The 20,542-nt window shown below is 55.0% G+C and overlaps 3 protein-coding genes across 3 annotated transcripts; all 3 read right to left on the reverse strand.

Annotated features, from left to right (window-relative positions):
* Positions 1 to 1,757: 1,757 nt before the first annotated feature.
* Positions 1,758 to 9,845, reverse strand: LOC139584970 (uncharacterized). The gene is made up of 3 exons (XM_071417354.1): positions 9,385 to 9,845; positions 5,791 to 6,130; positions 1,758 to 2,090 (listed from the first exon to the last, which is right to left on the reverse strand). Exons 1-3 carry the CDS (start codon positions 9,843 to 9,845, stop codon positions 1,758 to 1,760), a joined length of 1,134 nt encoding a protein of 377 aa, XP_071273455.1.
* Positions 9,846 to 12,634: 2,789 nt separating this feature from the next.
* Positions 12,635 to 14,447, reverse strand: LOC139585092 (myb-related transcription factor, partner of profilin-like). Its single transcript, XM_071417544.1, has 2 exons — positions 14,066 to 14,447; positions 12,635 to 13,557 (listed from the first exon to the last, which is right to left on the reverse strand). The coding sequence occupies exon 2, from the start codon at positions 13,554 to 13,556 to the stop codon at positions 12,975 to 12,977; it is 582 nt and encodes a 193-aa protein (XP_071273645.1). The 5' UTR covers position 13,557; positions 14,066 to 14,447; the 3' UTR covers positions 12,635 to 12,974.
* A 1,418-nt stretch (positions 14,448 to 15,865) lies between these two features.
* Positions 15,866 to 17,286, reverse strand: LOC139585094 (keratin-associated protein 10-3-like). Its single transcript, XM_071417546.1, has 2 exons — positions 16,815 to 17,286; positions 15,866 to 16,372 (listed from the first exon to the last, which is right to left on the reverse strand). Exons 1-2 carry the CDS (start codon positions 16,979 to 16,981, stop codon positions 16,135 to 16,137), a joined length of 405 nt encoding a protein of 134 aa, XP_071273647.1. The 5' UTR covers positions 16,982 to 17,286; the 3' UTR covers positions 15,866 to 16,134.
* Positions 17,287 to 20,542: the final 3,256 nt, after the last annotated feature.

A 20,542-nucleotide genomic window follows, 5' to 3' on the forward strand; every position in this document is an offset into this window, starting at 1 on the left:
GGGCTGACAGGGCCGCGTGTCCCCTCAGAGGTCCCCGAGCAGCAAGTCCAGAGCCGTCCCCCGGCCCTCGGAGCCCGACACGGAGCCCATGAACAAGGAGAGGGCTCTGGCCAAGCCCTGCATCTACTGAGGGCCCTGCGCTGCTCCTGGCACGTGGAGGGAGCAGGTGAGGGACACCAGGGTGGCGTCACCCTGGGGACACCTCCCAAGGTGGGGACCCCGTGCCCGGTGTCACCCGCAGGTGACGAGGTGTGGCCATGGTGGCGAGCCCAGCCCGGCGGGGAGGGTGGGATGGAGCAGGAGCTGGGCTCTGCAGGGCGTTTAATCAGCCCTAATTAAACCCGTGCAGTAATTGGGCACCGATCAGGGCGGGCTGGAGGGAGGGACCTCGGGTCCTGCCAGGTTTTGTGGGCGAACCCCCCTCGTGGGTTTCCCTCCCTTTTCCGTAGGATTGCTCCGATGCTGGGATCTCCTTCCAGGCTTTTCCTGCTCCTCCTTCCACGCCAGGAACATCCTGGGATGAGTGAGGACCAAGCCCAGCTCCACCAATTTACCTCCATGAGGCAAAAATATCCCCAGGTCTCCTTTGGTCCCCCTGCTCCAGCGGTGTCTCCTTGGGGTGCTTTAAAAATGCAGCTTTGAAGGCTTGGAGGGGGTGGTTGGGGGCAGATTTTCTCTTTTTTTTCCTCGTAAAAAGCAAAAAATCTCAACCCTGCTGAAATCTCAGCCCCTTCACCCCGGTTATTAATGGGGAGAAAGTGAAAAAAAAGAAAAAAATCCCTGGTTAATAGGCTGGGATGAGCAGGAGAATTATTTGATTATTTGATATCAGCCTGTACAGAAATGACGAGCCCAGAGTGGCAATTCCTGGGGGGAAATTAAAAGTTCATTGTTGTTGGGAGCTCATTTCCAGTTCATTTGGAGTCAGCAAGCAGAATTCCCACGGGTTTTTGAGGGGGTGGACACACCAAAAATGCACCTCAGGGAGGTGGATTTTCAGAGAGATCTTTCTGCACTGTAAATATCCCAAAGGCGATTTTTTCCCCTGCTTATTTTCCGCCTTCTCACACAAACGGTTGTAACACCACAAAAACCCAATAAAAGCCATCCAACCTCGTGCCTGCCTGGATTTTAGGAGCCTCCCAGCCCCAAAACCCCATCCTGGGCTGGCTCTGGAGAACATCCCAGCCCCAAAACCCCATCCTGGCTCTGGAGAACATCCCAGCCCTAAAACCCCATCCTGGGCTGCTTCCCTGGTTCTAGAGAACATCCCAGCCCTAAAACCTCAACCCAGGCTGGCTCTGGAGAACATCCCAGCCCCAAAACCCCATCCTGGGCTGTGTCCCTGATTCTGGAGAACATCCCAGCCCCAAAACCCCATCCTGGACTGTGTCCTTGGTTCTGGAGAACATCCCAGCCCTTAAACCCCATCCTGGTCTGTGTCCTTGGTTCTGGAGAAAATCCCAGCCCTAAAACCCCGTCCTGGTCTGCCTCTCCCAGTCCCAAAACCCCACCCTGGCTCTGGAGAACCTCCCAGCCCCAAACCCCCATCCTGGGCTGGCTCCCAGACTCTGGAGTGCAAGGAAACACCAACACCAGCGGGGTTTAGAGGATGTGACTCTTTATTGGGCACAGCCCAGCCCTTGCCAGGCTCCGGAGGGCACCGGGGAGGCTTCGGGACCCCCGGGGAGGTGACAGGGATCCGGTCCCCGTGCAGCCTTTGCTGCCAGAGCTGGGACAAGGCAATGGCCACGCTGTCACTTCATCTTCTGCTGGGGCATCTGCGGCACCTGCTGCTGCTGCTGCTGCTGCACCGGCATCTGCGGCTTCCCGTGGCAGCCGGAGCCACCGGAGCTGTGACAGCCGCCACCGCCCGAGCTGTGACAGCCGCCACCGCCCGAGCTGTGGCAGCCGCCACCACCGGAGCTGTGGCAGCCCCCAGAGCTGCCGCCAGAGCTGTGGCAGCCGCCGCCGCCGGAGCTGTGGCAGCCACCACCGCCGGAGCTGTGGCAGCCACCGCTGCTCTGGCGCTGCTGCCGGTGGCACTGGTCCTTGTCCTGGCGGGAGCACATGGCGCTGTGCTGGGTCACCTGTGGGGACACAGCAGCTGGCAGGGCTTTGTCCTTCCTGCTCCTGCCCTTCCAGGCAGCAGGGTTTGGAGTTTTCAGGTCCTTTTCCCAGTCCCAGTCAGATCCCACGTTTCTGGATTGTTTTCCCCCCTGGCATTGTCCCACTGAAGGCGTTGGGGACACCCAGGCCGTGCCTGGCTGGGACTGGGAAAAGGAATCCTGGTGTTCCTTGTCCAGTCCCAGCCAGATCCCACATTTCTGGATCCTTTTCCCCTCTGGCATTGTCCCAGCCAGATCCCACATTTCTGGATCCTTTTCCCCTCTAGCATTGTCCCAGACAGATCCCACATTTCTGGATCATTTTCCCCTCTGGCATTGTCCCACTGAAGGTGTTGGGGACACTCAGGCCGTGCCTGGCATTCCAAAATCAGAGCCAAGACCCCAGACCCTCCCTGGGGGTGTTCCTTTTCCCAGTCCCAGTCAGATCCCACATTTCTGGATTGTTTTCCCCCCTGGCATTGTCCCACCGAAGGCGTTGGATGTTGCATCACACTTCAAGAGCTGGGGACACCCAGGTCATGCCCGGCTTTCCAAAACCAGAGCCAAGACCCCAGACCCTCCCTGGCTGGCACTGGGAAAAGGGATCCCAGTGTTCCTTGTCCCGGTCATAGCCAGATCCCACATTTCTGGATCCCTTTCCCCCCTGGCATTGCCCCACTGAAGGCGTTGGGGGCACCCAGGCCATGCCCGGCTTTCCAAAACCAGAGCCAAGACCCCAGACCCTCCCTCCACATCCCCACCTCTGCTCCCTCCGAACCCCTGGACTCCCTCCTCACCCACCCCAGAACAAAACCCGGCCCTGTTCCAGGTGTGGGGATCCAAACTCACCCCCGCAATGCTTCTGGAGCCCCCCAGCTCTTACCTGAGCTGCTCGTGCAGGAAGAGATGAAGAAGGATGAGAGGCAATGAGGCTTTTGGGGACAGGAGCACTTTTATATCCTCTCTGCACACCCCACATGGAGAAGCCCCTCCCTGTCCCGTTCATTTAATTCGCTGGTGGCTTTTTAATTTTTTTTTTTTTGCCTTCCCATTTCTGGGGCTCCTGGGGTGACTCACCCGATCCAGGCTGGGATTGCCTCTCCTTGTAGGTCGCCTTTCCTGTCCACAGAGCTTTAATTGCCGGCTCTGCCTGTGCAGGGCTGGGCTGGGGGAGCCGTGGGTGGCCCCGGTTTCCCCAGGTCAGGTTTGGTGTTGATCACACCCCGGGAGTGATTCGGGTTCAGGGGGAGATGAGGATGTCTCACCCCCAAACCACAAACCGTAGCTTCCCTCCAGGATGTCCTGAGGTTCTCTAGGCCTGCAACTCCCCTAAAAACCAAAATGGGCTCTGAAACCGCAAAAACAGTTTTGGGAAAGGAGAAAACTCTGATTTAGCAGGAATTTCCTCTGCACTGGGGATGGTGAGGGGGATGTCCAGTGCTGTGTCCAGTTCTGGGCACGCATGGCAAGAGGGGCTGGAGTGGGTCCAGAGAAGGGAATGGAGCTGGGGAAGGAGCTGGAGAACTCCTGAGGGAGCTGGGGGAGTCCAGCCTGGAGAAAAGGGGGCTCAGGGGGAAATTCTGACTCTGCACAACTCCCTGACAGGAGGCTCAGGTGGGAATCAGGAGGAATTTTTTTCCTGGAAAGGGCGGCCAGGCCTTGGCAAAGGGGTTTGGAGTCACCTGGAAGTGTCCAAGGAGGGCCTGGCTGTGACCCTCTGGGTTTGGGACAAGATGGGCAGAACTTGGATTCGATGGCCTTGGGGGGCTTTTCCAACCTCAGGGATTTTGGGATTTGCCTGGAATCCCCTTTGGCTCGTTCCTCTTAGAACTGGTCAAAACACGATGAGGAAACTCCAAGGTTTCCTGCCGTTGCCAAGACCTCAAGCAGCTGGAATTCTTATTTTTGGAAGGAATAAGCCCTGCCCTGGGTAAGGATCCAGGATTAGCAAGGTGCTTAATTATGTGGTTGAGTCTCTCAGCCTGGGAACAAATCCATGGTTTTATTCCAGGTGAGTGGCTCCGGTGCTGCCAGAGGAGGAGGAGGAGGAGGAGGAGGAGGAGGAGGAGGAGGAGGAGGAGGAGGCATCCCACAGGAGCCTTCGGCCACACACAGTTGTGGGCACCTGGCAGACCCCCGGGACTTTCTCCAGAGCTGCAGGAACACCCTTTTTGCATTTCCCCTGATCCCCAATTAGCTCCTAATTGGCCAGCAAATCCCGGATGCTCAGCCCCACACCATGAGAGGCAATAATTTGGGATACTCCCTGTACCTTTCTGCTGCGTGGGCTGGGAATTCTTTAGGAGCATGGAGCTTGTTTGGCTCTTTTCTGTCACTGATTATGGAAGACATTGCAATCGTTAAACTGGAAGCAAAAAAAGGGCTGAAATTTGGATTTTCCCATCTGGGAGCTGCTGTGGTTTTGTTGGTGTGAAGAAGCTTGGAAAACACTGGGTGGGAAATATTTTCCTTCCTCCCAAGCTCTCCTGTCTTTGATTTGTCTTTGTCCACGTTGATTTTATGGAGATGCAGACTGAGTGGTTCCTTCCACCCAAACCCCATCCACATTTGCTGGTATCCAAAACAAAGGATTTTGGGAAATTTGGGAGGACAGGGCAGGTGAGGGAACCTGGTGAGCAACCTGGAGTTTCGTTTGTGTTGCTAAACTCCTGCCACGATCTAGAACAGTGTCAGGACAAACTGTGCCTGGGTTTGGTCGCTGCTCTCCAATTGCGTTTTGTTCTGGCCTCAGCAGAAATGTGGTCAATGACCTCTGGGGAAAAAACCACTCGAAGGAATTTTTGGCTCTTGGCATCTCCCTGTGTTCATTTCCTCGTGTTTTAATTGCTCTGAGTTTGTTAACAACGGGCAACCCTACGTTTTGTGGTTGGCCACCCCTTGAAAACGGTTTTTGAATTTGGGGGCTCAAGGCAAACCCCAGATTTGGACAAGGAGCCTTCCTGAGCCATCCCTGCTCCAAAAACAGGGAGTGAGCTGCTGCCTGCACCCTTTTCAGCAATGCCAGAAATTTCTGATCCTCCTGACGCACTCGAGAACAATCTTATCACGGTAACATCCATTTCATGAATGGCAATACCGGAGCAATAAATTACCCAATTCGTTTTAATTACAAGCTGAGAAGAAATTTAGCAGCTCGTTGTGTAACCATCGAGCAACGCCCCTGGCACGACCCAGGGCTCGGGCAGGGCTCGGGCACAGCGTTTCTAGAAAGGCTGGCTGGGGGTTTGCCACCAGCACGCTGAGGTACCTCCCTCGGGGGTGGCGTTTTGGGGCCAAATGGCAAAAAAAAAGGGTTTTTTGTCTATAGGACTCTTTGGCTCAAAACATCTCTGAAATTATGGATTATGGTGGCTCAAATGAAGTCGCAGACCGATCCACACACAACCGTGCCAGCTGAGCAAAGCGTTTATTTCAGCACCCGCAGACAAGCTCAGGACAGGTTACAGGACACACCGGGGAGGGAAGGACACATTGTCCTTGGAAATTGGAAATTCCTGGGCACATGCAAAGCTTTCAGAACGTGGCACAGGATCCAGGGCACTCCTGTGGATCACCTGCAGCTGGCGGGATGATCACTTCATGTTTGAGGACACTTGGTAGATTTGCTGCTGGCACTCCGGCGGCTTTCCATGGCAGGATCCCCCGCTGCTGCCATGGCAACCAGATCCGCTGCTGCCATGGCAACCAGATCCGCCACTGCTTCCACGGCAACCAGATCCGCCGCTGCCTCCACGGCAACCAGAACCGCTGCTGCCATGGCAACCAGATCCACCACTTCCATGGCAACCAGATCCGCTGCTCCTTTGACAACCAGACCCGCCACTGCTTCCACGGCAACCAGACCCGCCACTGCTACCATGACAACCGGATCCACCACTGCTACCATGACAACCAGATCCACCACTGCTCCCATGGCAACCAGATCCACCACTGCTCCCATGGCAACCGGATCCGTGGCTCTGGCAGCAGGACCGTTCCTGCTGGTGGCACTGGTCCTTGTCCTGGCGGGAGCACATGGTTGGAGACCTGCTGGGGAAACTCATCTGTGAGTGAAGGCCATGAGCAGGGACACTGGAAGTGTCCGAAGCTGTGGGAGAGGTTTTACAGCGATTTCTGCGAGCCAGAGAGAAGTTTGAGAAGAGGATCTGTGTTCAACCCTGAAAGAATTTCCTACCAAGGTCCTTGACACAGAAACCAAGAAAGAAAGGAGGAGAAGTAAGAGAAACCTGCAACCGCCTGTTCCAATGAGCACTTTGTTTGTCTCTCATGACCAATAAGTGTAAATTTATGAGTTTTGTAAGAATGTATAAAAATCATGCATGGTGTAATCAAAGTGGTTTGAAGCCTTCTGAAAAAGGGGAGTTGCTTTGCATTGTCTCCGTCTCAACCACGACACGAGGCTGCGTTGGATGGGACTTGGAGCACCCCGGGATGCGCTAGCGGGGGGTGTCCCTAAAATCAGCGAGCAGATTTTAAGGTCTCTTCTATCCCGACCCATTCCATGACTCCATAATTCCATGGTTTCACGGTTCTAAGCCAGGTTCTTGAGCAGGAGAAGAGTTATCCCCGTACATCTGCCCGTGGTGGCTCCTTTGGTCTTGTACATCAGAGAGAAGTGAAAAGAGCCGGACAAACTCCAGAGCAAGACACGCAGAGCCACCTGAGCTGGGAATTTTTACATTTTCCCACTCGGCAGAAGGACTGAGATGGAGATAGGACGTGGAAGAGAAGTCCCAAAGAGCTCGGGATTGGGGAGAAGCTGGAGAGCGTTAGGAGAGTAAAGATCGGATGGATCTGGACTCACCTGGATCAGAAGGAGCTGGAGAGGCGACGCTGAGGAGCTGAGACGCTGCGGAGAAACGCGGAGCGAGGGCTTTTAAAGGCTGGCTTGGGCTTCTCCTCCGGAAACGAGCTGGGGCCCCACTGGAGGGACCTGATTGCTCAGCACCCCGAGCACTTGGCTAATTGGGAGTTTTTGCTGTGCTGTTTTGACACACGGAGCTGATCGATATCCTGACATCCCTCTCGTTACTCCATAAAAATGTTAATTGCCCACCACGCCTGGCCCGGTGGGGCGCGGGGCTGGGAGGGTTTGGGGTGGTTTTTGTCACCTTGGATTGTGGCATTTACCTGTTCTTTGTGCCCAGATCCTGAACTGAGATGGGACGGGTGTTAGAGGGTGGGAAGGTGGGATTGTGGGGTCTGATTGTGAGGTTGTAAAGGAAACCCAAAAATAAAAGAGAAAGGGAACAAAAAGGCTGGAGTGGTGGGTAGTAAATTAAACATAATTGGACAGGGCATCAAAGAAACATCAAAAATTCTGAATAAAGTCAGCAAAGAAGCACTAAAAGCAGTGCTGGGATTTTTCGAGCCAGTCCTTTTTTTACTTTAAGGCTTTCAACCCAAAGAGAAGGAATTTAAAGCCCGTAGGATGTAGAGAATGTTCTGGTAGGAGTGGGAGGATATGGGGATCTGCTTTGGGGACAAAAGTGTCTTTGTGCCCATGGAGAGCTCCAGGCCCGATCTCCTGCAGGACTCTAGAGGCCACTGTGATATTAAAAATAGCCTGGATTAAATGAAAATAAAATACAGATTCCAGAAGACCCCTTGGTCCCCAGTGGAGCTGAATTGCTGGAACTGATGAGGAAATCCGAACGCGGCTCGGGATATTTCACAAACATCGGGAGAATGGAAATCCTTGTGAAACTCATTATTCACGATTAATTACAGCCCTGATTCCGTGATGGGGATAAACCTGTTCCATCGATGGAGACAAACACCTGAGCAGGGCCCGGGGGCAGCTGGGCCCACGGATGGGGCAGGACCGTGCTGACCCCACCGCTGCTCCCTGTATCCCCTGCAAAGCTCCTGGTCCTTGGAGAGGCATCCCTGGATCCACAGACACCATTCTGAGTGGGAAAATGCATTTTTTGGGGTCCTTTGTTGCTTTTATGAAGGAATTGCCCTCGCAGAAGCTGGCGAGGGAGGCTTTGGGTGGCGTCACTGTCAGTGTCCACCCTAAAGCCCCCACCCTGCACCTGCTTTTGCTTTTTTCCCTTCTCCAGCAGGAGGAATCCCCACCCTGGGAGGTGGCTGATGGCGCCATGTGCCACGTCCTGACTCAGGAGGGGATGGAGGCGTTCACCAGGGCTGGGGAGGCGCCGGGAGCTCCGAGCACACGGTGCTGTGACTCACAGCGGCTCCACATCCCTGCCTGGCCCCAGAAATCCTCCCTGGGGGTTCCTCTCCCAACCCCACCAGAGATTTGTGAGCTTTCAGAGCCATTCCCAAATCCTCTTCCTGCCTTTTTTCCCCCAGGGCTTTTTCTTGGAGGTTTTTGGCGCCAATCCAGCTGCACCCGTTGCCTCATGGTCCCAAACAGACCCTCTGCTTTTCCCCTCTCCGTTAAAAAGTGGATTTTTCTTACACAACTTCATTAATATTTAATTACACCCTTGCATAAACACCCCGTGATGAAAACTGTTACTTTACCAACCAGGAAATTGCCTGGAGTGGGAACGAGGAGCCGCCAGGTGGAACCACCCTGGAGCCTCCTTGTGAGGCCGCTGCAAACCCAGATCTGGCCACCAGAAGGACCCGGAGCCACTCAGAGGGACGAGGAGATAGAAACACGGATGCGAGGGTGGTTTGAGACAGCATTTTTTTTTTATTTATTGCCTCCACATCTGCTGTGAAACGAGGTGAAAAGCATTTTAAATTTCACAGCATCAGCGGGTCACAACTTCAGAGCGCGTTACAAGCAGAGCGACAGAGCAGAGATGGGTGACAAAGCAGGACAAGGGAGGGGGGACAGGGACAATTCCCTTTGTTTCCCCTCACTCCTCGGGTCCTTTATTTGATCTTCCGGGCTGGCATTTTGCAGACTTGCTTCTGCTGCTGGCGAGGGATGCCCTTGGCCATGGGGACACAGCCCTGCTGGACCGGAGGGGGACAGGGACAGGGACAGGCCTGGACTGGAGGGGGACAGCTCTGGACTGGAGGGGGACAGCTCTTCACAGGGATGCTCTTCACGGGAGGGGGACAGGGACAGGGACAGATCTGTACTGGTGGAGGACAGGTCTGGACTGGGATGCTCTTCACAGGAGGGGGACAGGGACGGGGACAGATCTGCACTGGCTGGGGACAGCTCTGCACTGGGATGCTCTGCACTGGCTGGGGACAGCTCTGCACTGGGATGCTCTGCACGGGCGTCCCACAGCACGGCTTCCCCCCTTGGGCCACTGTCCCGTGGCACCTCTCGGAGCACACGGACCTCCCGTAACCCTGGCACCCCCCTGAACCCCCGTAGCTGTACGTGGGTCTCCTGACACAGCTGGACCCCCCTCCATGGCACGAACCCGAGGAGCCCTGGCACCTTTCAGCGCACACAGACCTCCCGTAACCCTGGCACCCCCCTGATGCCCCGTAGCTGTACGTGGGTCTCCTGACACAGCTGTCCCCCGCTCCATGGCACGAGCCTGAGTAGCCGTGGCAGCGCTCGGCGCAGCGGGGCTGCCGGTAGCCGTAGTGCCGGTAGTCGTGGCCCCTCATGCCCTCGACGCCCTCGCCGTGGCAGCCCGAGGAGGAGCCCGAGGAGCAGCAGGTGGAGTAGCCGTAGCGGAAGGGCGTGCGCCGTGTGTCCAGCCAGGAGCCAGAGGGGTCGTACCAGGTGGAGTTCAGGTTGAAGAAGGATTCTCTTCCTGAGGAGTAAATCATGGCGGGGCTCTGGGGGGAAAAGGCCTGGGGAAGAGATGGGTTGGTGTCAGCGTCTCCTCTGGTTCTGTTTGCCTTCCCTTGGGGTTTGTCCTGAGGGCTTGGATCCAGTAAACCTGGGGAAGAGATGGGGTTGGTGTCAGTGTCTCCTCTGGTTCTGTTCGATTTCCCTTGGGGTTTGTCCTGAGGGCTTGGATCCAGAGGAAATTCCTGCAGTTGCCCAATGCTGGTGAGATTGCATCCAAATTGCATCCAAACCCTCCTTCTGACCTTCCCTTTCCCATTTTTCACCTCCAAGAGCAAAACCAACCAACCAACCAAAACCAACAAACCAAAACCAACCAACATGCGGTGGCACCGCTGTAAATCCCACCCCAGGTCCCTCAAGAGCTTCTGCCGTGTCAGAGCATGGCCTGAAAGTCCAGGTGTGTGACCTCCCAAACCCAGACCCCCATCCAAGAAGAGATGAGCCTCACCAGATCTCAAATGAAGACAGGAAGTGGAGCAGAATGTGAGAGGCCAAGGGGCTGAGGGCTTTTATAGAGCTCTGAGAGTTCCCCTGAACGTGAAACACGCAGCAGGAACGAGGATTAAATTATTTATTGGCGAAACATCTCCTCCATTTGGATGCTGTTCCCGGTGCCTGGCATGTTCTGCTTGACTCACCATTTCTGATAAGCATCTTTTAATTATAACATCGGTCCCCAGCGGGGCACATAAAAGACTTGAGACGGCCTAAGCCCCATTTTGGATGTGTGAGCCAGGTAATAAAGGACTTATTCACCCTCTGCAGGGTGACCTGTGAGTCAGGAGCTCCGGCCCTCCCCTCCTGCTGCCCGTCAGGAGCATTTCCAGGTGAAGCACGAGCAGGTGATGGGAAGAGCCAGCTCAGAGTCACCAAAAGCAAATTGTGCCCGTTGGTTTCCATGATGCTGGGGTTGGCTCTGGGCATGAGGGAGCCAGGGCGGGCAGGGCCTGACACGGCTTTTCCAGGGAATTTCTGGCTGCCTCATTCCTGGAAGTGTCCAAGGCCAGCTTGGACAGGGCTGGGATGGTGGAAGGTGCCTGTGGGAGTTGCAGTGAGATGATCCCTAAGGTCCCTTCCAACCCAAACCTTTCCACAATTCTGTTTTTTCTCCATTCCAGACTCGCCCCTCCCCTCATCCCCAAGTTGGTTTTTTGAGGTCCCTCCCAACCCAAACCTTCCTGCAATTCTCTTTCCTCCCCATTTCTACATTCCAGATTTGCCCCTTCCCTCACCCCCAAGTTGGTTTTTTGAACCCTCCCAACCCAAACCATTCCATGATTCTCTTTCCTCCCCGTTTCTGCATTCCAGATTTGCCCCTTCCCTCACCCCCAAGTTGGTTTTTTGAACCCTCCCCACCCAAACCATTCCACAATTCCATGGTTCTGCCCCAACTTTTGTGAGGTTTTTTGGCAAAGTCTCTCCCCCAGCAGCCTCGGGGTTAAACTGAGGGAGGTTTGGACTGGGTGGATGAAAAACCTGGGGGTGAAAAAGGGGCTGATTCTGGTGCTGGTGCTGTTTAACAGCTTCATTAAAACCCTGGACAATGGGATGGACTTGGAAAATCCTCAAATTGGGGTGAGGAACTGGGATGGGGGAAATGGGATGGGGGAACTGGGATGGATGGGGGAAATGGGATGGGGAACTGGGATGGGGGAAATGGGATGGGGGAAATGGGATGGGGGAAATGGGATGGGGGAATTGGGATGGGGGAAATGGGATGGGGGAAATGGGATGGGGAACTGGGATGGATGGGGGAACTGGGACAGGGGTACTGGGATGGGAGGGCTGCTGAGAAGCAGCTTGGGAGACAAACTGGACCAAATCAGACCTGGAAGCAAGGGCTGAGCTGGGCCTTGGTCTGTGGGCCCTGAGTCACTGTGTTGGGAACTGGGAAGAAAATCCCTAATAAAAAAAGGACTCTCCCGAGGTAAATCTCACAGGTAAGTGGTGTTTTTATTTGGAATGAGACACGAGAAAAAGGAATTGCTGTGGCCAAGAAAACGAGGATGAATTTCCCTTTTTTGCCCTCCCAGCTCTCCGTGGCGGTTGTGTGAGGACACGCCCGGGTGATGCCGAGGCAACACAAAGAAATTACAAAGAAATTAAATGATTTATTTTCATGCCCTCTGTGGGAGGCTTTTTTGGCAAAGCGAGGAGAAGCAGCAGGTTACCCCTGGGCCTGCACCTTCCTGCAGGAGCGAAAAGGCATCCCCGGCATGCACAGCCACCCCTCCCGTGCCGGGCCACGCGCTCATTATCATAATTAGCATGCAAATGAGGATGTGCACGGCTCCCATTCGGGGGATGAAGGTGCTGGGCGCAGAGCAGATGTTGGTGCCCGGCTCTGCCCATGCCGAGCTCCCGGGGTGGGTGAACCGCAGTGAGGAGGATTTTCCAACCTGGAGAAACCCCTGAGGGCAGAGCTGAAACCCTGACTCCGATTTAAACGTACGAGTTTCCTCGGGAGAGCCTGAATGGCTTTCAACATCTTCTCGTTGCAATGTCGGTGGGCAAGAAACAGAGGAATCGAGAGTTTGCTAAATAATTTTCAACTTTATTATTGATTTTCCAACCTGGAGAAACCCCTGAGGGCAGAACTGAAACCCTCCCGTGTGAGCCCTGATTTAAATGTACGAGTTCCCGAGGGAGAGCCTGAATCGCTCTCAACATCTTCTCCTTGCAATGTCGGTGGGCAAAAAAGAGAGGAACCGAGGGTTTGCTAAATAATTTTCAACTTTATTCTTGAATACACGGGGAGAGGATAAAGCTGCAGGAGTCTGAGATGCTCCCGCCTTTACAGTGGTTCCTTTTTTCCTTGCAAAGTCCTGGAGCTGCTCCCCAACAGCCTTGGAGGTGAAGCCCGGCAGAGCAGACCCGTGACGGTTCCTCTGTGTCCGAGTGGCCTCAGGCGGGGGAAAACCAAAACCCGGCAGGGGGAGAACGCCCCGAATTTAAAAATTTAAAAAGTGTCGGTGCCGGGGCCAAGCGGGGCATCCCCAAATCTGCAAAAAGCAGCAGCGAGCACAGAGCGGCGCTGGGAGCGTCCCTTGGGCCGGGGGCGAACCCCCCAAACCCAGCCAGGAGCTGGGGAGGGGTCCCTGGGCTCAGTTCTTCACGCAGAGGGGCACCAGCGTGACCTGCTTCTGCTGCTGGTGGCCGGGATGTGGTGGCAGGGGGACAATGCGGGGACAGCAGCGCCGGGAGGGCCGCGGGCAGCAGGGCACGGGCCGGGGGCGTCGCTGGATGCAGGGGCAGCGGCGCTGCGGGGGCTGCAGGACCACCGGGGGTTCCTCATCCTCCTCGGGACGTTGCTCCACTCGCCTGCGGGGCTTGCCCGGGTCGGGCTCCGGGCACGGCGGGCACGGGCGGTGCTGCTGCAGCGGCCGCCGGTGGATCCTGACGGGCGGGGGGCACACGGGGGGCACCGGGCTCACCTCCACCCGCCGCCGGGGCTTGCAGCTGTGCGGGGCCGGGCAGCAGGAGGGCCGGGGTGGGCACAGATGGCCGGGGTGGCAGCTCTGGGTGGAGCCCTCGGTGTCGTGGCTGAGGCTGCCGGGGTCGGGGCAGGTTTCGGGGGGGTCGGGGCAGGTTTCGGGGGGCTCGGGGCAGTGCCCGGTGCAGCTGGGTGGTGTCCAGCCCTGGTGCTGGCACAGGTCGTGGTCGGCGCCGCCTTTCTGCTGGAGCATCCTGGGGGCAGAGATCACAGAATCGGGGAGCTATTGAGGGTGGAAAAGAATTCCGGGGTCATCCAGTCCAGCCTGAGATGGATCAACACCACCCAGCCGAGAGCCACGTCCAGGAATTCCTCGGGCACTCCAAAGCTCCCTGGGCAGCCCCTGCCAAGCCCTGACCCCTTTCCAGGGGGAAATTCCTCCGACTCCAACCCGAGCCTGCCCTGGCCCAGCTCTCATCCTGTCCCTGTTCCCTGGGAGCAGAGCCCGACCCCCCCCCGCTGTCCCCTCCTGTCAGGGACTTGTGCAGAGCCCAAAATTCCCCCCGAGCCTCCTTTTCTCCAAGCTGAGCCCCCCCAGTTCCCTCGGGAGCTGCTTCTCCCATGACTCACAAAATCCTTTGAGGGTGACCAAGCCCTTGGGCATAAACAACCCGGGAAAACGCAAACAAAACACCGACGCCTTTTGTTTTTTGTTTGGTTTTTTTTTGCTATTTCCAAGGAATCGGAGAGCATCCAACTCACCCTGCGAGTAGAAACGGACGGGCTGAGCAGGGAATCGGAGTCCTGAGCGCAGAGAGCCGGGGCTGGAAGCTTTTATATGGGCCGAGCTCTGCAGGGAATGAGGCACGTCCTGGGAATGAATAGCTGAGCACTGAGGCCTCTGCCGTGTGTGTGTGTGTGTGTGTGTGTTTTGTTCCTGGAGCTCTCTGCCGGCTTAATCAGCCCCAATTAGCGCCTGGCCCGGTGTGGGCAGCGCTCTGAAGAGGCTGTGGCCATTATCCCATTAGTCCTGGCCGGGCTCGGATGGGCTCCTGCCCCGCGTTAGTCAGACGGGATCCCGGGATGGGATGCGGATACCTGGGATGCCGGGATGCTGAGTGATGCGCCCAGAAGGGGACTCTGGTGGCGGTGGGAAAACCACAAAAAGGGCCCAGGGGTGCTTCCAGAGGAAGGGGAGGGAACCCAGGGTGGCCCCAGCGCCGGGTGCTGCTGCTGTGGGAGATGGGAATCCGGGATTCCTGCGGACACCGGGCACGGGGGGACAGTGGCAGGCTGGGCATGGGATGTTTGGAGGTTTATTCCCTGATCTAAATGGATTAAATTAAATTAATTCGCTCCCAAATGCGGAGCACCTTGGCTACGGCGAGGAAAAGCCTTTTATGTGCGGAAAGTCTGGAATGGGGACACCAGAGGAGCGATGACCTCACACAGAAACAATTCCAGGCCCTGCCAAGGACCGTGTCCACCTTTCTGGCATTTTTGCTTTGTGGAGCTGCTCCAGTTTGCATTTCTGTGGCCGAGACGTGTTTGAAGTACCAGGAAAATTCCTCTCCCAGGAGCCCCGCGGGGCTCCAAAGGCATTTCCATGCGGAGTAAGGGACTCTCGGAGCTCTGTCCGGTGGAATTTGGGTTTGAATCACTGCGAAAAGCATCCGCAGAATTCGGGGGCGTGGCTCCAGGGCTGCGCTGGCACCTGACAGGGCCCTGCTGTAATTTATTCATTTATTCCATAGCTACAGGAGAAGTGGAATTGCCTGGCAGGAAGCCACGGGATTTGTGTGGAAAGATGAAAAAGACCTCGGGATCTTTTAGGGCCGAGCAGGATTTTAGGTTTAGAACTCATTGCCAGAGCCCCAAGTTGACTCTGGGCTTGGATTTTTTTTTTTCACATTAAAGGAGTTTTGGAGCCACTTCCCGAGGATTTCACAAATCCCCAGGTGTGAATATTTAATTTCTGATCTGGTCTCTTAAAGCTTCCCACATTTTAATAGAACCCAGAGAAAATGATTCAGCGTTTCTGGACCCTTCAGGCTGGACCTGAATCTGATCAGCCTGGGCTGGTGGGAGGTGACCCTGTCCATGGCAGGGGTGGGAGTGGGTGAGCTTTAAAATCCCTTCCAACCTGAATGACCCTGGTCTGTTTATTAATTTAAAAACCTTTAAAAGCTCAGCAAGAGCTTTTAAATCTGGGAAGATTCCCATTAGGAATAGAAGACCTCCAGCTCCAGGACCACAGAGATGCTTTCGTCACAAACTGGATCTCAGATGAGCAGGAGAAAAATTAATTAAACTGATTAAACTGATGAATTAAACTGTCACCTCTTGCTGAGGTGACATTTTTCATTTGCAAGTCCCATTTTCCCCCAGGTGAACCCGAAGAGTTCACCAGGTACAGCGAGGCGTTGTCGTCACAGAATGCCAAACATGCAAAATTAATTACATTAATCAATTAGGCAAATGCTAAACACATCCCACACTACTGTTTAAGGGATAAAGAGAAATGAATAAACATAACCCAGGAGTTTGCAGGGTCAGAAGTTACAAATTTTATTGTCTTTCATGGCTAATTGGGGATTAAATAAAGAGCAGGGAGAAGGAAACGGTCCCATCACCAAGAGGGGAAGGAAGAGCAGCGCCAGAAACTCGCTGGGCAGCGGCTTCAAGGCACAGCCAGGGGACTAAAGGCACCAAAAAGAAATTCTAGGTGTCCAAGCACAGCAGGAGAAGCGCTGGGGTTGGGATCCATGTCCAAATCCGTGTCCAAATCCGTGTCCAAATCCGTGTCTGAGCCGGAGGTGCGCCAGGTGAGCTCAGTTGCCGCAGCAGCCGCCGCAGCAGCCGTTGTTGTTGTTGCTGATGGTGTAGCAGCAGGACATGGGCATGCAGCAGGACTGCATGGGCATGCAGCAGGGGCTGCAGCACTGCATGGGGCTGCAGCACATGGGGGTCTTGCAGCAGCGGGGGCTGCTGTAGCAGCACACGGAGTAGCTGTTTCCGCCGCCGCAGCACCCGTTGGGCATCTTGGAGGTGGTGGGAGAGGAGGCGGAGCTGGAAGGAGCAGAGAGAGGCTGTGAGGGGGAGCAGCAGGTTTGGAGTTTTGGGGGAACTCAAGGCTCTGGTTATTCAGTTCAGCTTTGGGGGTCCAAACCCAGGCGTGTCCTGTTTGGAAATTGTGGCAGCAGCTCTGGGTTTTTCTCATGGTGCAGGTGCCCAATGGCTCATTCTGGTGTCTTAGGAGGAGCAGCCCACTCTGGACCCTTCTGGAATGTTCTCCATGCCCCTGCCCTGCATGGCCCCGTTGATACTCCCAGAACCTCCCCGAACATTCCCAGCTCATCCCCTTGTGCAGAGTTCGTAAAACCCCAACGTCCAATCCCCACCCCAGATGCCCAAAATGACTTGGATCTGCTATAAATATCAGATATCCAAATTTTAGATGTCCAAAATTCCCCTTTAGGAGGTGAGGGAAGGGTTTGAAGTTCTCACTTACCCTGCTGAAGAGTGAGGAGAGCTGAAGGGAGGAGAAGATGAGCGAATGAAGTGAGCTGGGCCCGGAGCCCTTTTATACTCCCGGCCATCCTTCCTCCTGGAAGTGAGACAGCCATTGACCATTCCAGCTTCCCTGTTTATCCATCCAAACCCATATTTTTTAGCCATAGGTGTCGCCTGGAATTTGCATTTCGCCTCATTACTGATGATCACCACGCTCCTTCTGCCTCGTCATGGTTTAGCCTGGAGATAATCAAAGGGCTCCCGTGAATTTGGATGAATTTGTCCTCCCCACAACCTTGTGAGGGAGCTAAAAAATGCGGCCTCGTATCTGCTGGATGGAGATGTTCTGGGACTGACTCAGCAGCAGCTGGTGCTGAATCAGAGCTGGAGCCCAAACCCAGCCCCGACGTCGTGCCGGTCGTTCCGCGGGGATGGCGTTTGGAGCAAATTGGGAAAACGTCAGGAAAATGGGGATGTTTGTTTGCTCCTGGTCACTGGATGTGCATGTGAGGAGGGAGCCAGGGGTGTTTGGGATGTCTGGGGCTCAGTCACCCGCACGTGACTCCGTGCAAATGCATTGTGGAATGGTTTGGGTTGGAAATGATCTTAAAGATCATCCAATCCCACCCCTCTGCAGGGGACATGGGCAGGGACATGTCCAGGCTGCTCAGAGCTCCATCCAGCTGTCCTTGGACACTTCCAGGTTTGGGAAGTTCTCCCTTTATTTATTAATTTTTATTTTTATAGGTATTTTTATCAATATTTCAATTAAAAGGTTAAGGGGCAGCTCTGCCTGTGTAAGAGGCAACACGAGGGATGGTGGCTCCAGGACTGGGGGTGGAGCACCCCAAATCAACATTTCCCTCCTGCAGCCTCCCCTGGCATCCAGCTGAATTCCAGGAATTCTGGAATCCTGGCCCTGAGCAGGGACGGAGGGTTTTGGACTTGGCGCAGGACCCTCTGAGGGTGTTGGAAATGGAGGGAGCCCAGAATGAACCAAAAATGAGAAGGTTGAGGTGGAAGAGAAGGGCCCAGCACAGAAACTGCTCCTCGCTGGGCTGGCGGAGCTGAGTGGGAGGCAGGGACTCAGGAAGAGAATTTGTTGAGGTGAAACCATTTTCTGTGAGGGACAGAGGAAGGGAGGGACGTTGAGGTAGGGCAGAGCCTTGGGCAGCTGAAGCCTGGCAGGAGCACCGGGCAGGAATTTTGGGAGGGATTTTTTCACGGTCTGAAATTGCAGCTCTCAGTCGAGGACCTCGCCACATTATCCTGAGAGCTGCCTAATGAGAGGATGGAGGATCCTGCCTGGCCAGTTCCCTGCTGCTGTCTGACATCCTCAGGGATCCCAGGGCTGCTGGGGAGAGGGGTCGGCCCAGGTGAGCTGGGACCAGCCCCGAGGACAGTGATGAGGACCTTGCTTTGCTCTCTGTGCGGTGCAAGGGGGAGCAGATTGAGATCTCAGAGCTGTTTCATCCCTGCAGGAAATGCCAGCAGCTCCTTTCCAGGCTTCCCCGGCATGAGAGCAATTTCTGGAGTGAAACAAGGGAGAAGCAAGGCGGTAATTGTGACTTCTGCGTGAAGCGCAGGAGAACACGCGCGGCATTTCCTTCCTGGTGGGAGAGACAAATGCACCTGGGCAGATCCGTTTATCAATTTGCAGGGAATTAATGGGGCAGAAGCAAAGGGATGAACTCCACTCGTGCCTCCTGAGGGAGGTTTTCCATTGGCAGCTGTGAGAAGGGAGGTGGAGGTGGGCATTTCCCACCCCGGATGGTCGTGTCCAGCTCTCAGTGGAACCAGGGTACCCGAATTGTTTTTGGGGAGCGGGGTGTGGATCACAATGCAAACAAGGGACTGAAGCAGCGTGGAAACAGAGTCAGAAAAGGGCATAAAATGCATCAAAAGGATGGCAGTGCAGAACTTTCATGTTTTGGTAGAACTCCAACCGACCCTTGAAGGCAGCAGAGGCTCCTCAGCATTTGTTTTACAAACAAATGCCTGGAAACTCAGTTTGGCAGAGGCAGAACCTCCATGTCCTGAGTGTCAGACTGTCTGAAGGGACTGGCTGTGAGTCCTGAGGCAGATTTCGGCTGTCTGGGATGTGTCTGTGTCAGACTCTTCTTGAAAACATTCCTGGTTTTTCTGAGTTTATGGATTATTTTCATGGAACCAGAGACCACTTTGGGTTGGAAGGGACCTTAAAAATCCATTTATTCCACCCCTTTCCATGGGCAGGGACAACTTCCATTATCCAAGGTGGCTCCAAGACCTGTCCAACCTGGTCTTGGGCACTTCCAGGGATGGCACAACCAGAAATTCCCTGGAAAACCTGTGCCAGCTCCTCACCACCCTCACAGGGAATGATTTCTTCCCAATATCCAACCTCAATTTCCCCTCTGTCAGTCTGACCCCGCTCCCCCTTGTCCTGTCACTGCAGTTCCTGATGAAAAGTCCCTCTCCAGCTTCCCCGGAGCTGCTCCATATCCTGGAAGCTGCTGTGAGGTCTCCAAACAACAATTTTTTCTCCTATTCTCTTCCTATTTTTCTGCTATTTTATACAGAGAGGGCAAATATCACTCCCAGAGGTGCCAGGAACTCCAATTTGAATTGATTTACATCAGGAATGCTGTGATTTTATTTTAGTGAACACCTTGGAGACAGGAGAATCCCAACACTGGGAAAAACCACCACCAGGAAAAGGTGAAAGGCGCGGCAAAACCCCCTGGATCCACCAGAGAACAAAGAGCTCAACACCAGGAGGTTGCGGGGTCACAAACTACAGATTTTATTGTTTGTTTTTGTTTTTTTTTCCAGAAAGATCGAAAAGAAACAGTGATGAAAAGAGTGAAACATCCCACACACCAAGAGGAGGACGAAGAGCAGCGCCCAGCGCTCGCGGGAGGAACTCGCTGGGCCACGGCTTCAGGGCACATCACAAGGATGAGGGGAAGGAAGGCAGGAGGAGAAGAGGAGGAGTTCTACATCTTCTAAGCACAGGAGGAGGAGCATTCGGGGTGTCATCCATATCCAAATCCGTATCCAAGAGGGGACGAGCCGGGTGGGTTTAGTTGCCGCCGCAGCAGCCGCCGCTGCTCCCGCCACAGCAGCCGCTGTTGTTGTTGCTGGTGATGGTGTAGCAGCAGGGCATGGACATGCAGCAGGACTGCATGGGCATGCAGCAGGGGGTGCAGCAGGGGGTGCAGCAGGGGCTGCAGCACTGCATGGGGCTGCAGCACATCGGCCTCTTGCAGGTCTTGGGGCTGCTGTAGCAGCACATGGTGTAGCTACTTCCGCCGCCGCAGCATCCGTTGGGCATCTTGGTGATGGGAGTGGAGGCGAGGCTGGAAGGGAAAGAGAGAGTTTGTCTTTTTCTCTGCTTGAATCTCCCAGAGGCTGAGGCAGCTTAAAGCTTTCTTATCCCCAAATCCATCCCAAACTGGCCAGGAAGGTGCCTGGTGTCCTGAATCCCAGGACTGACTCCTGTGCTTCTGGCGTTTTGTCCAGCACTGGTTCTGCCAGAGAGAATCCACCTGGGCGCAGCCCAAAACCAATCTCTGGTCCCCAAAACCAATCTGTGATCCCAAAATCTTCTCCGGTGTCCAGTCCCAAACCAGACAGCCCAGAAAACCCTGGAGAAACCCAGGGAAACAGAGAATCCCAAAGTAAAGACAAGTAGCAAAGTCCAACTTACCCTGCTGAGCAGTGGAGAGAGGAGAGGAGAAGTGG

The sequence above is a fragment of the Agelaius tricolor genome, unplaced genomic scaffold (assembly GCF_023055355.1).
Source record: "Agelaius tricolor isolate 1412-34295 unplaced genomic scaffold, bAgeTri1.0.p SCAF_69, whole genome shotgun sequence".
NCBI lineage: Eukaryota > Metazoa > Chordata > Aves > Passeriformes > Icteridae > Agelaius > Agelaius tricolor.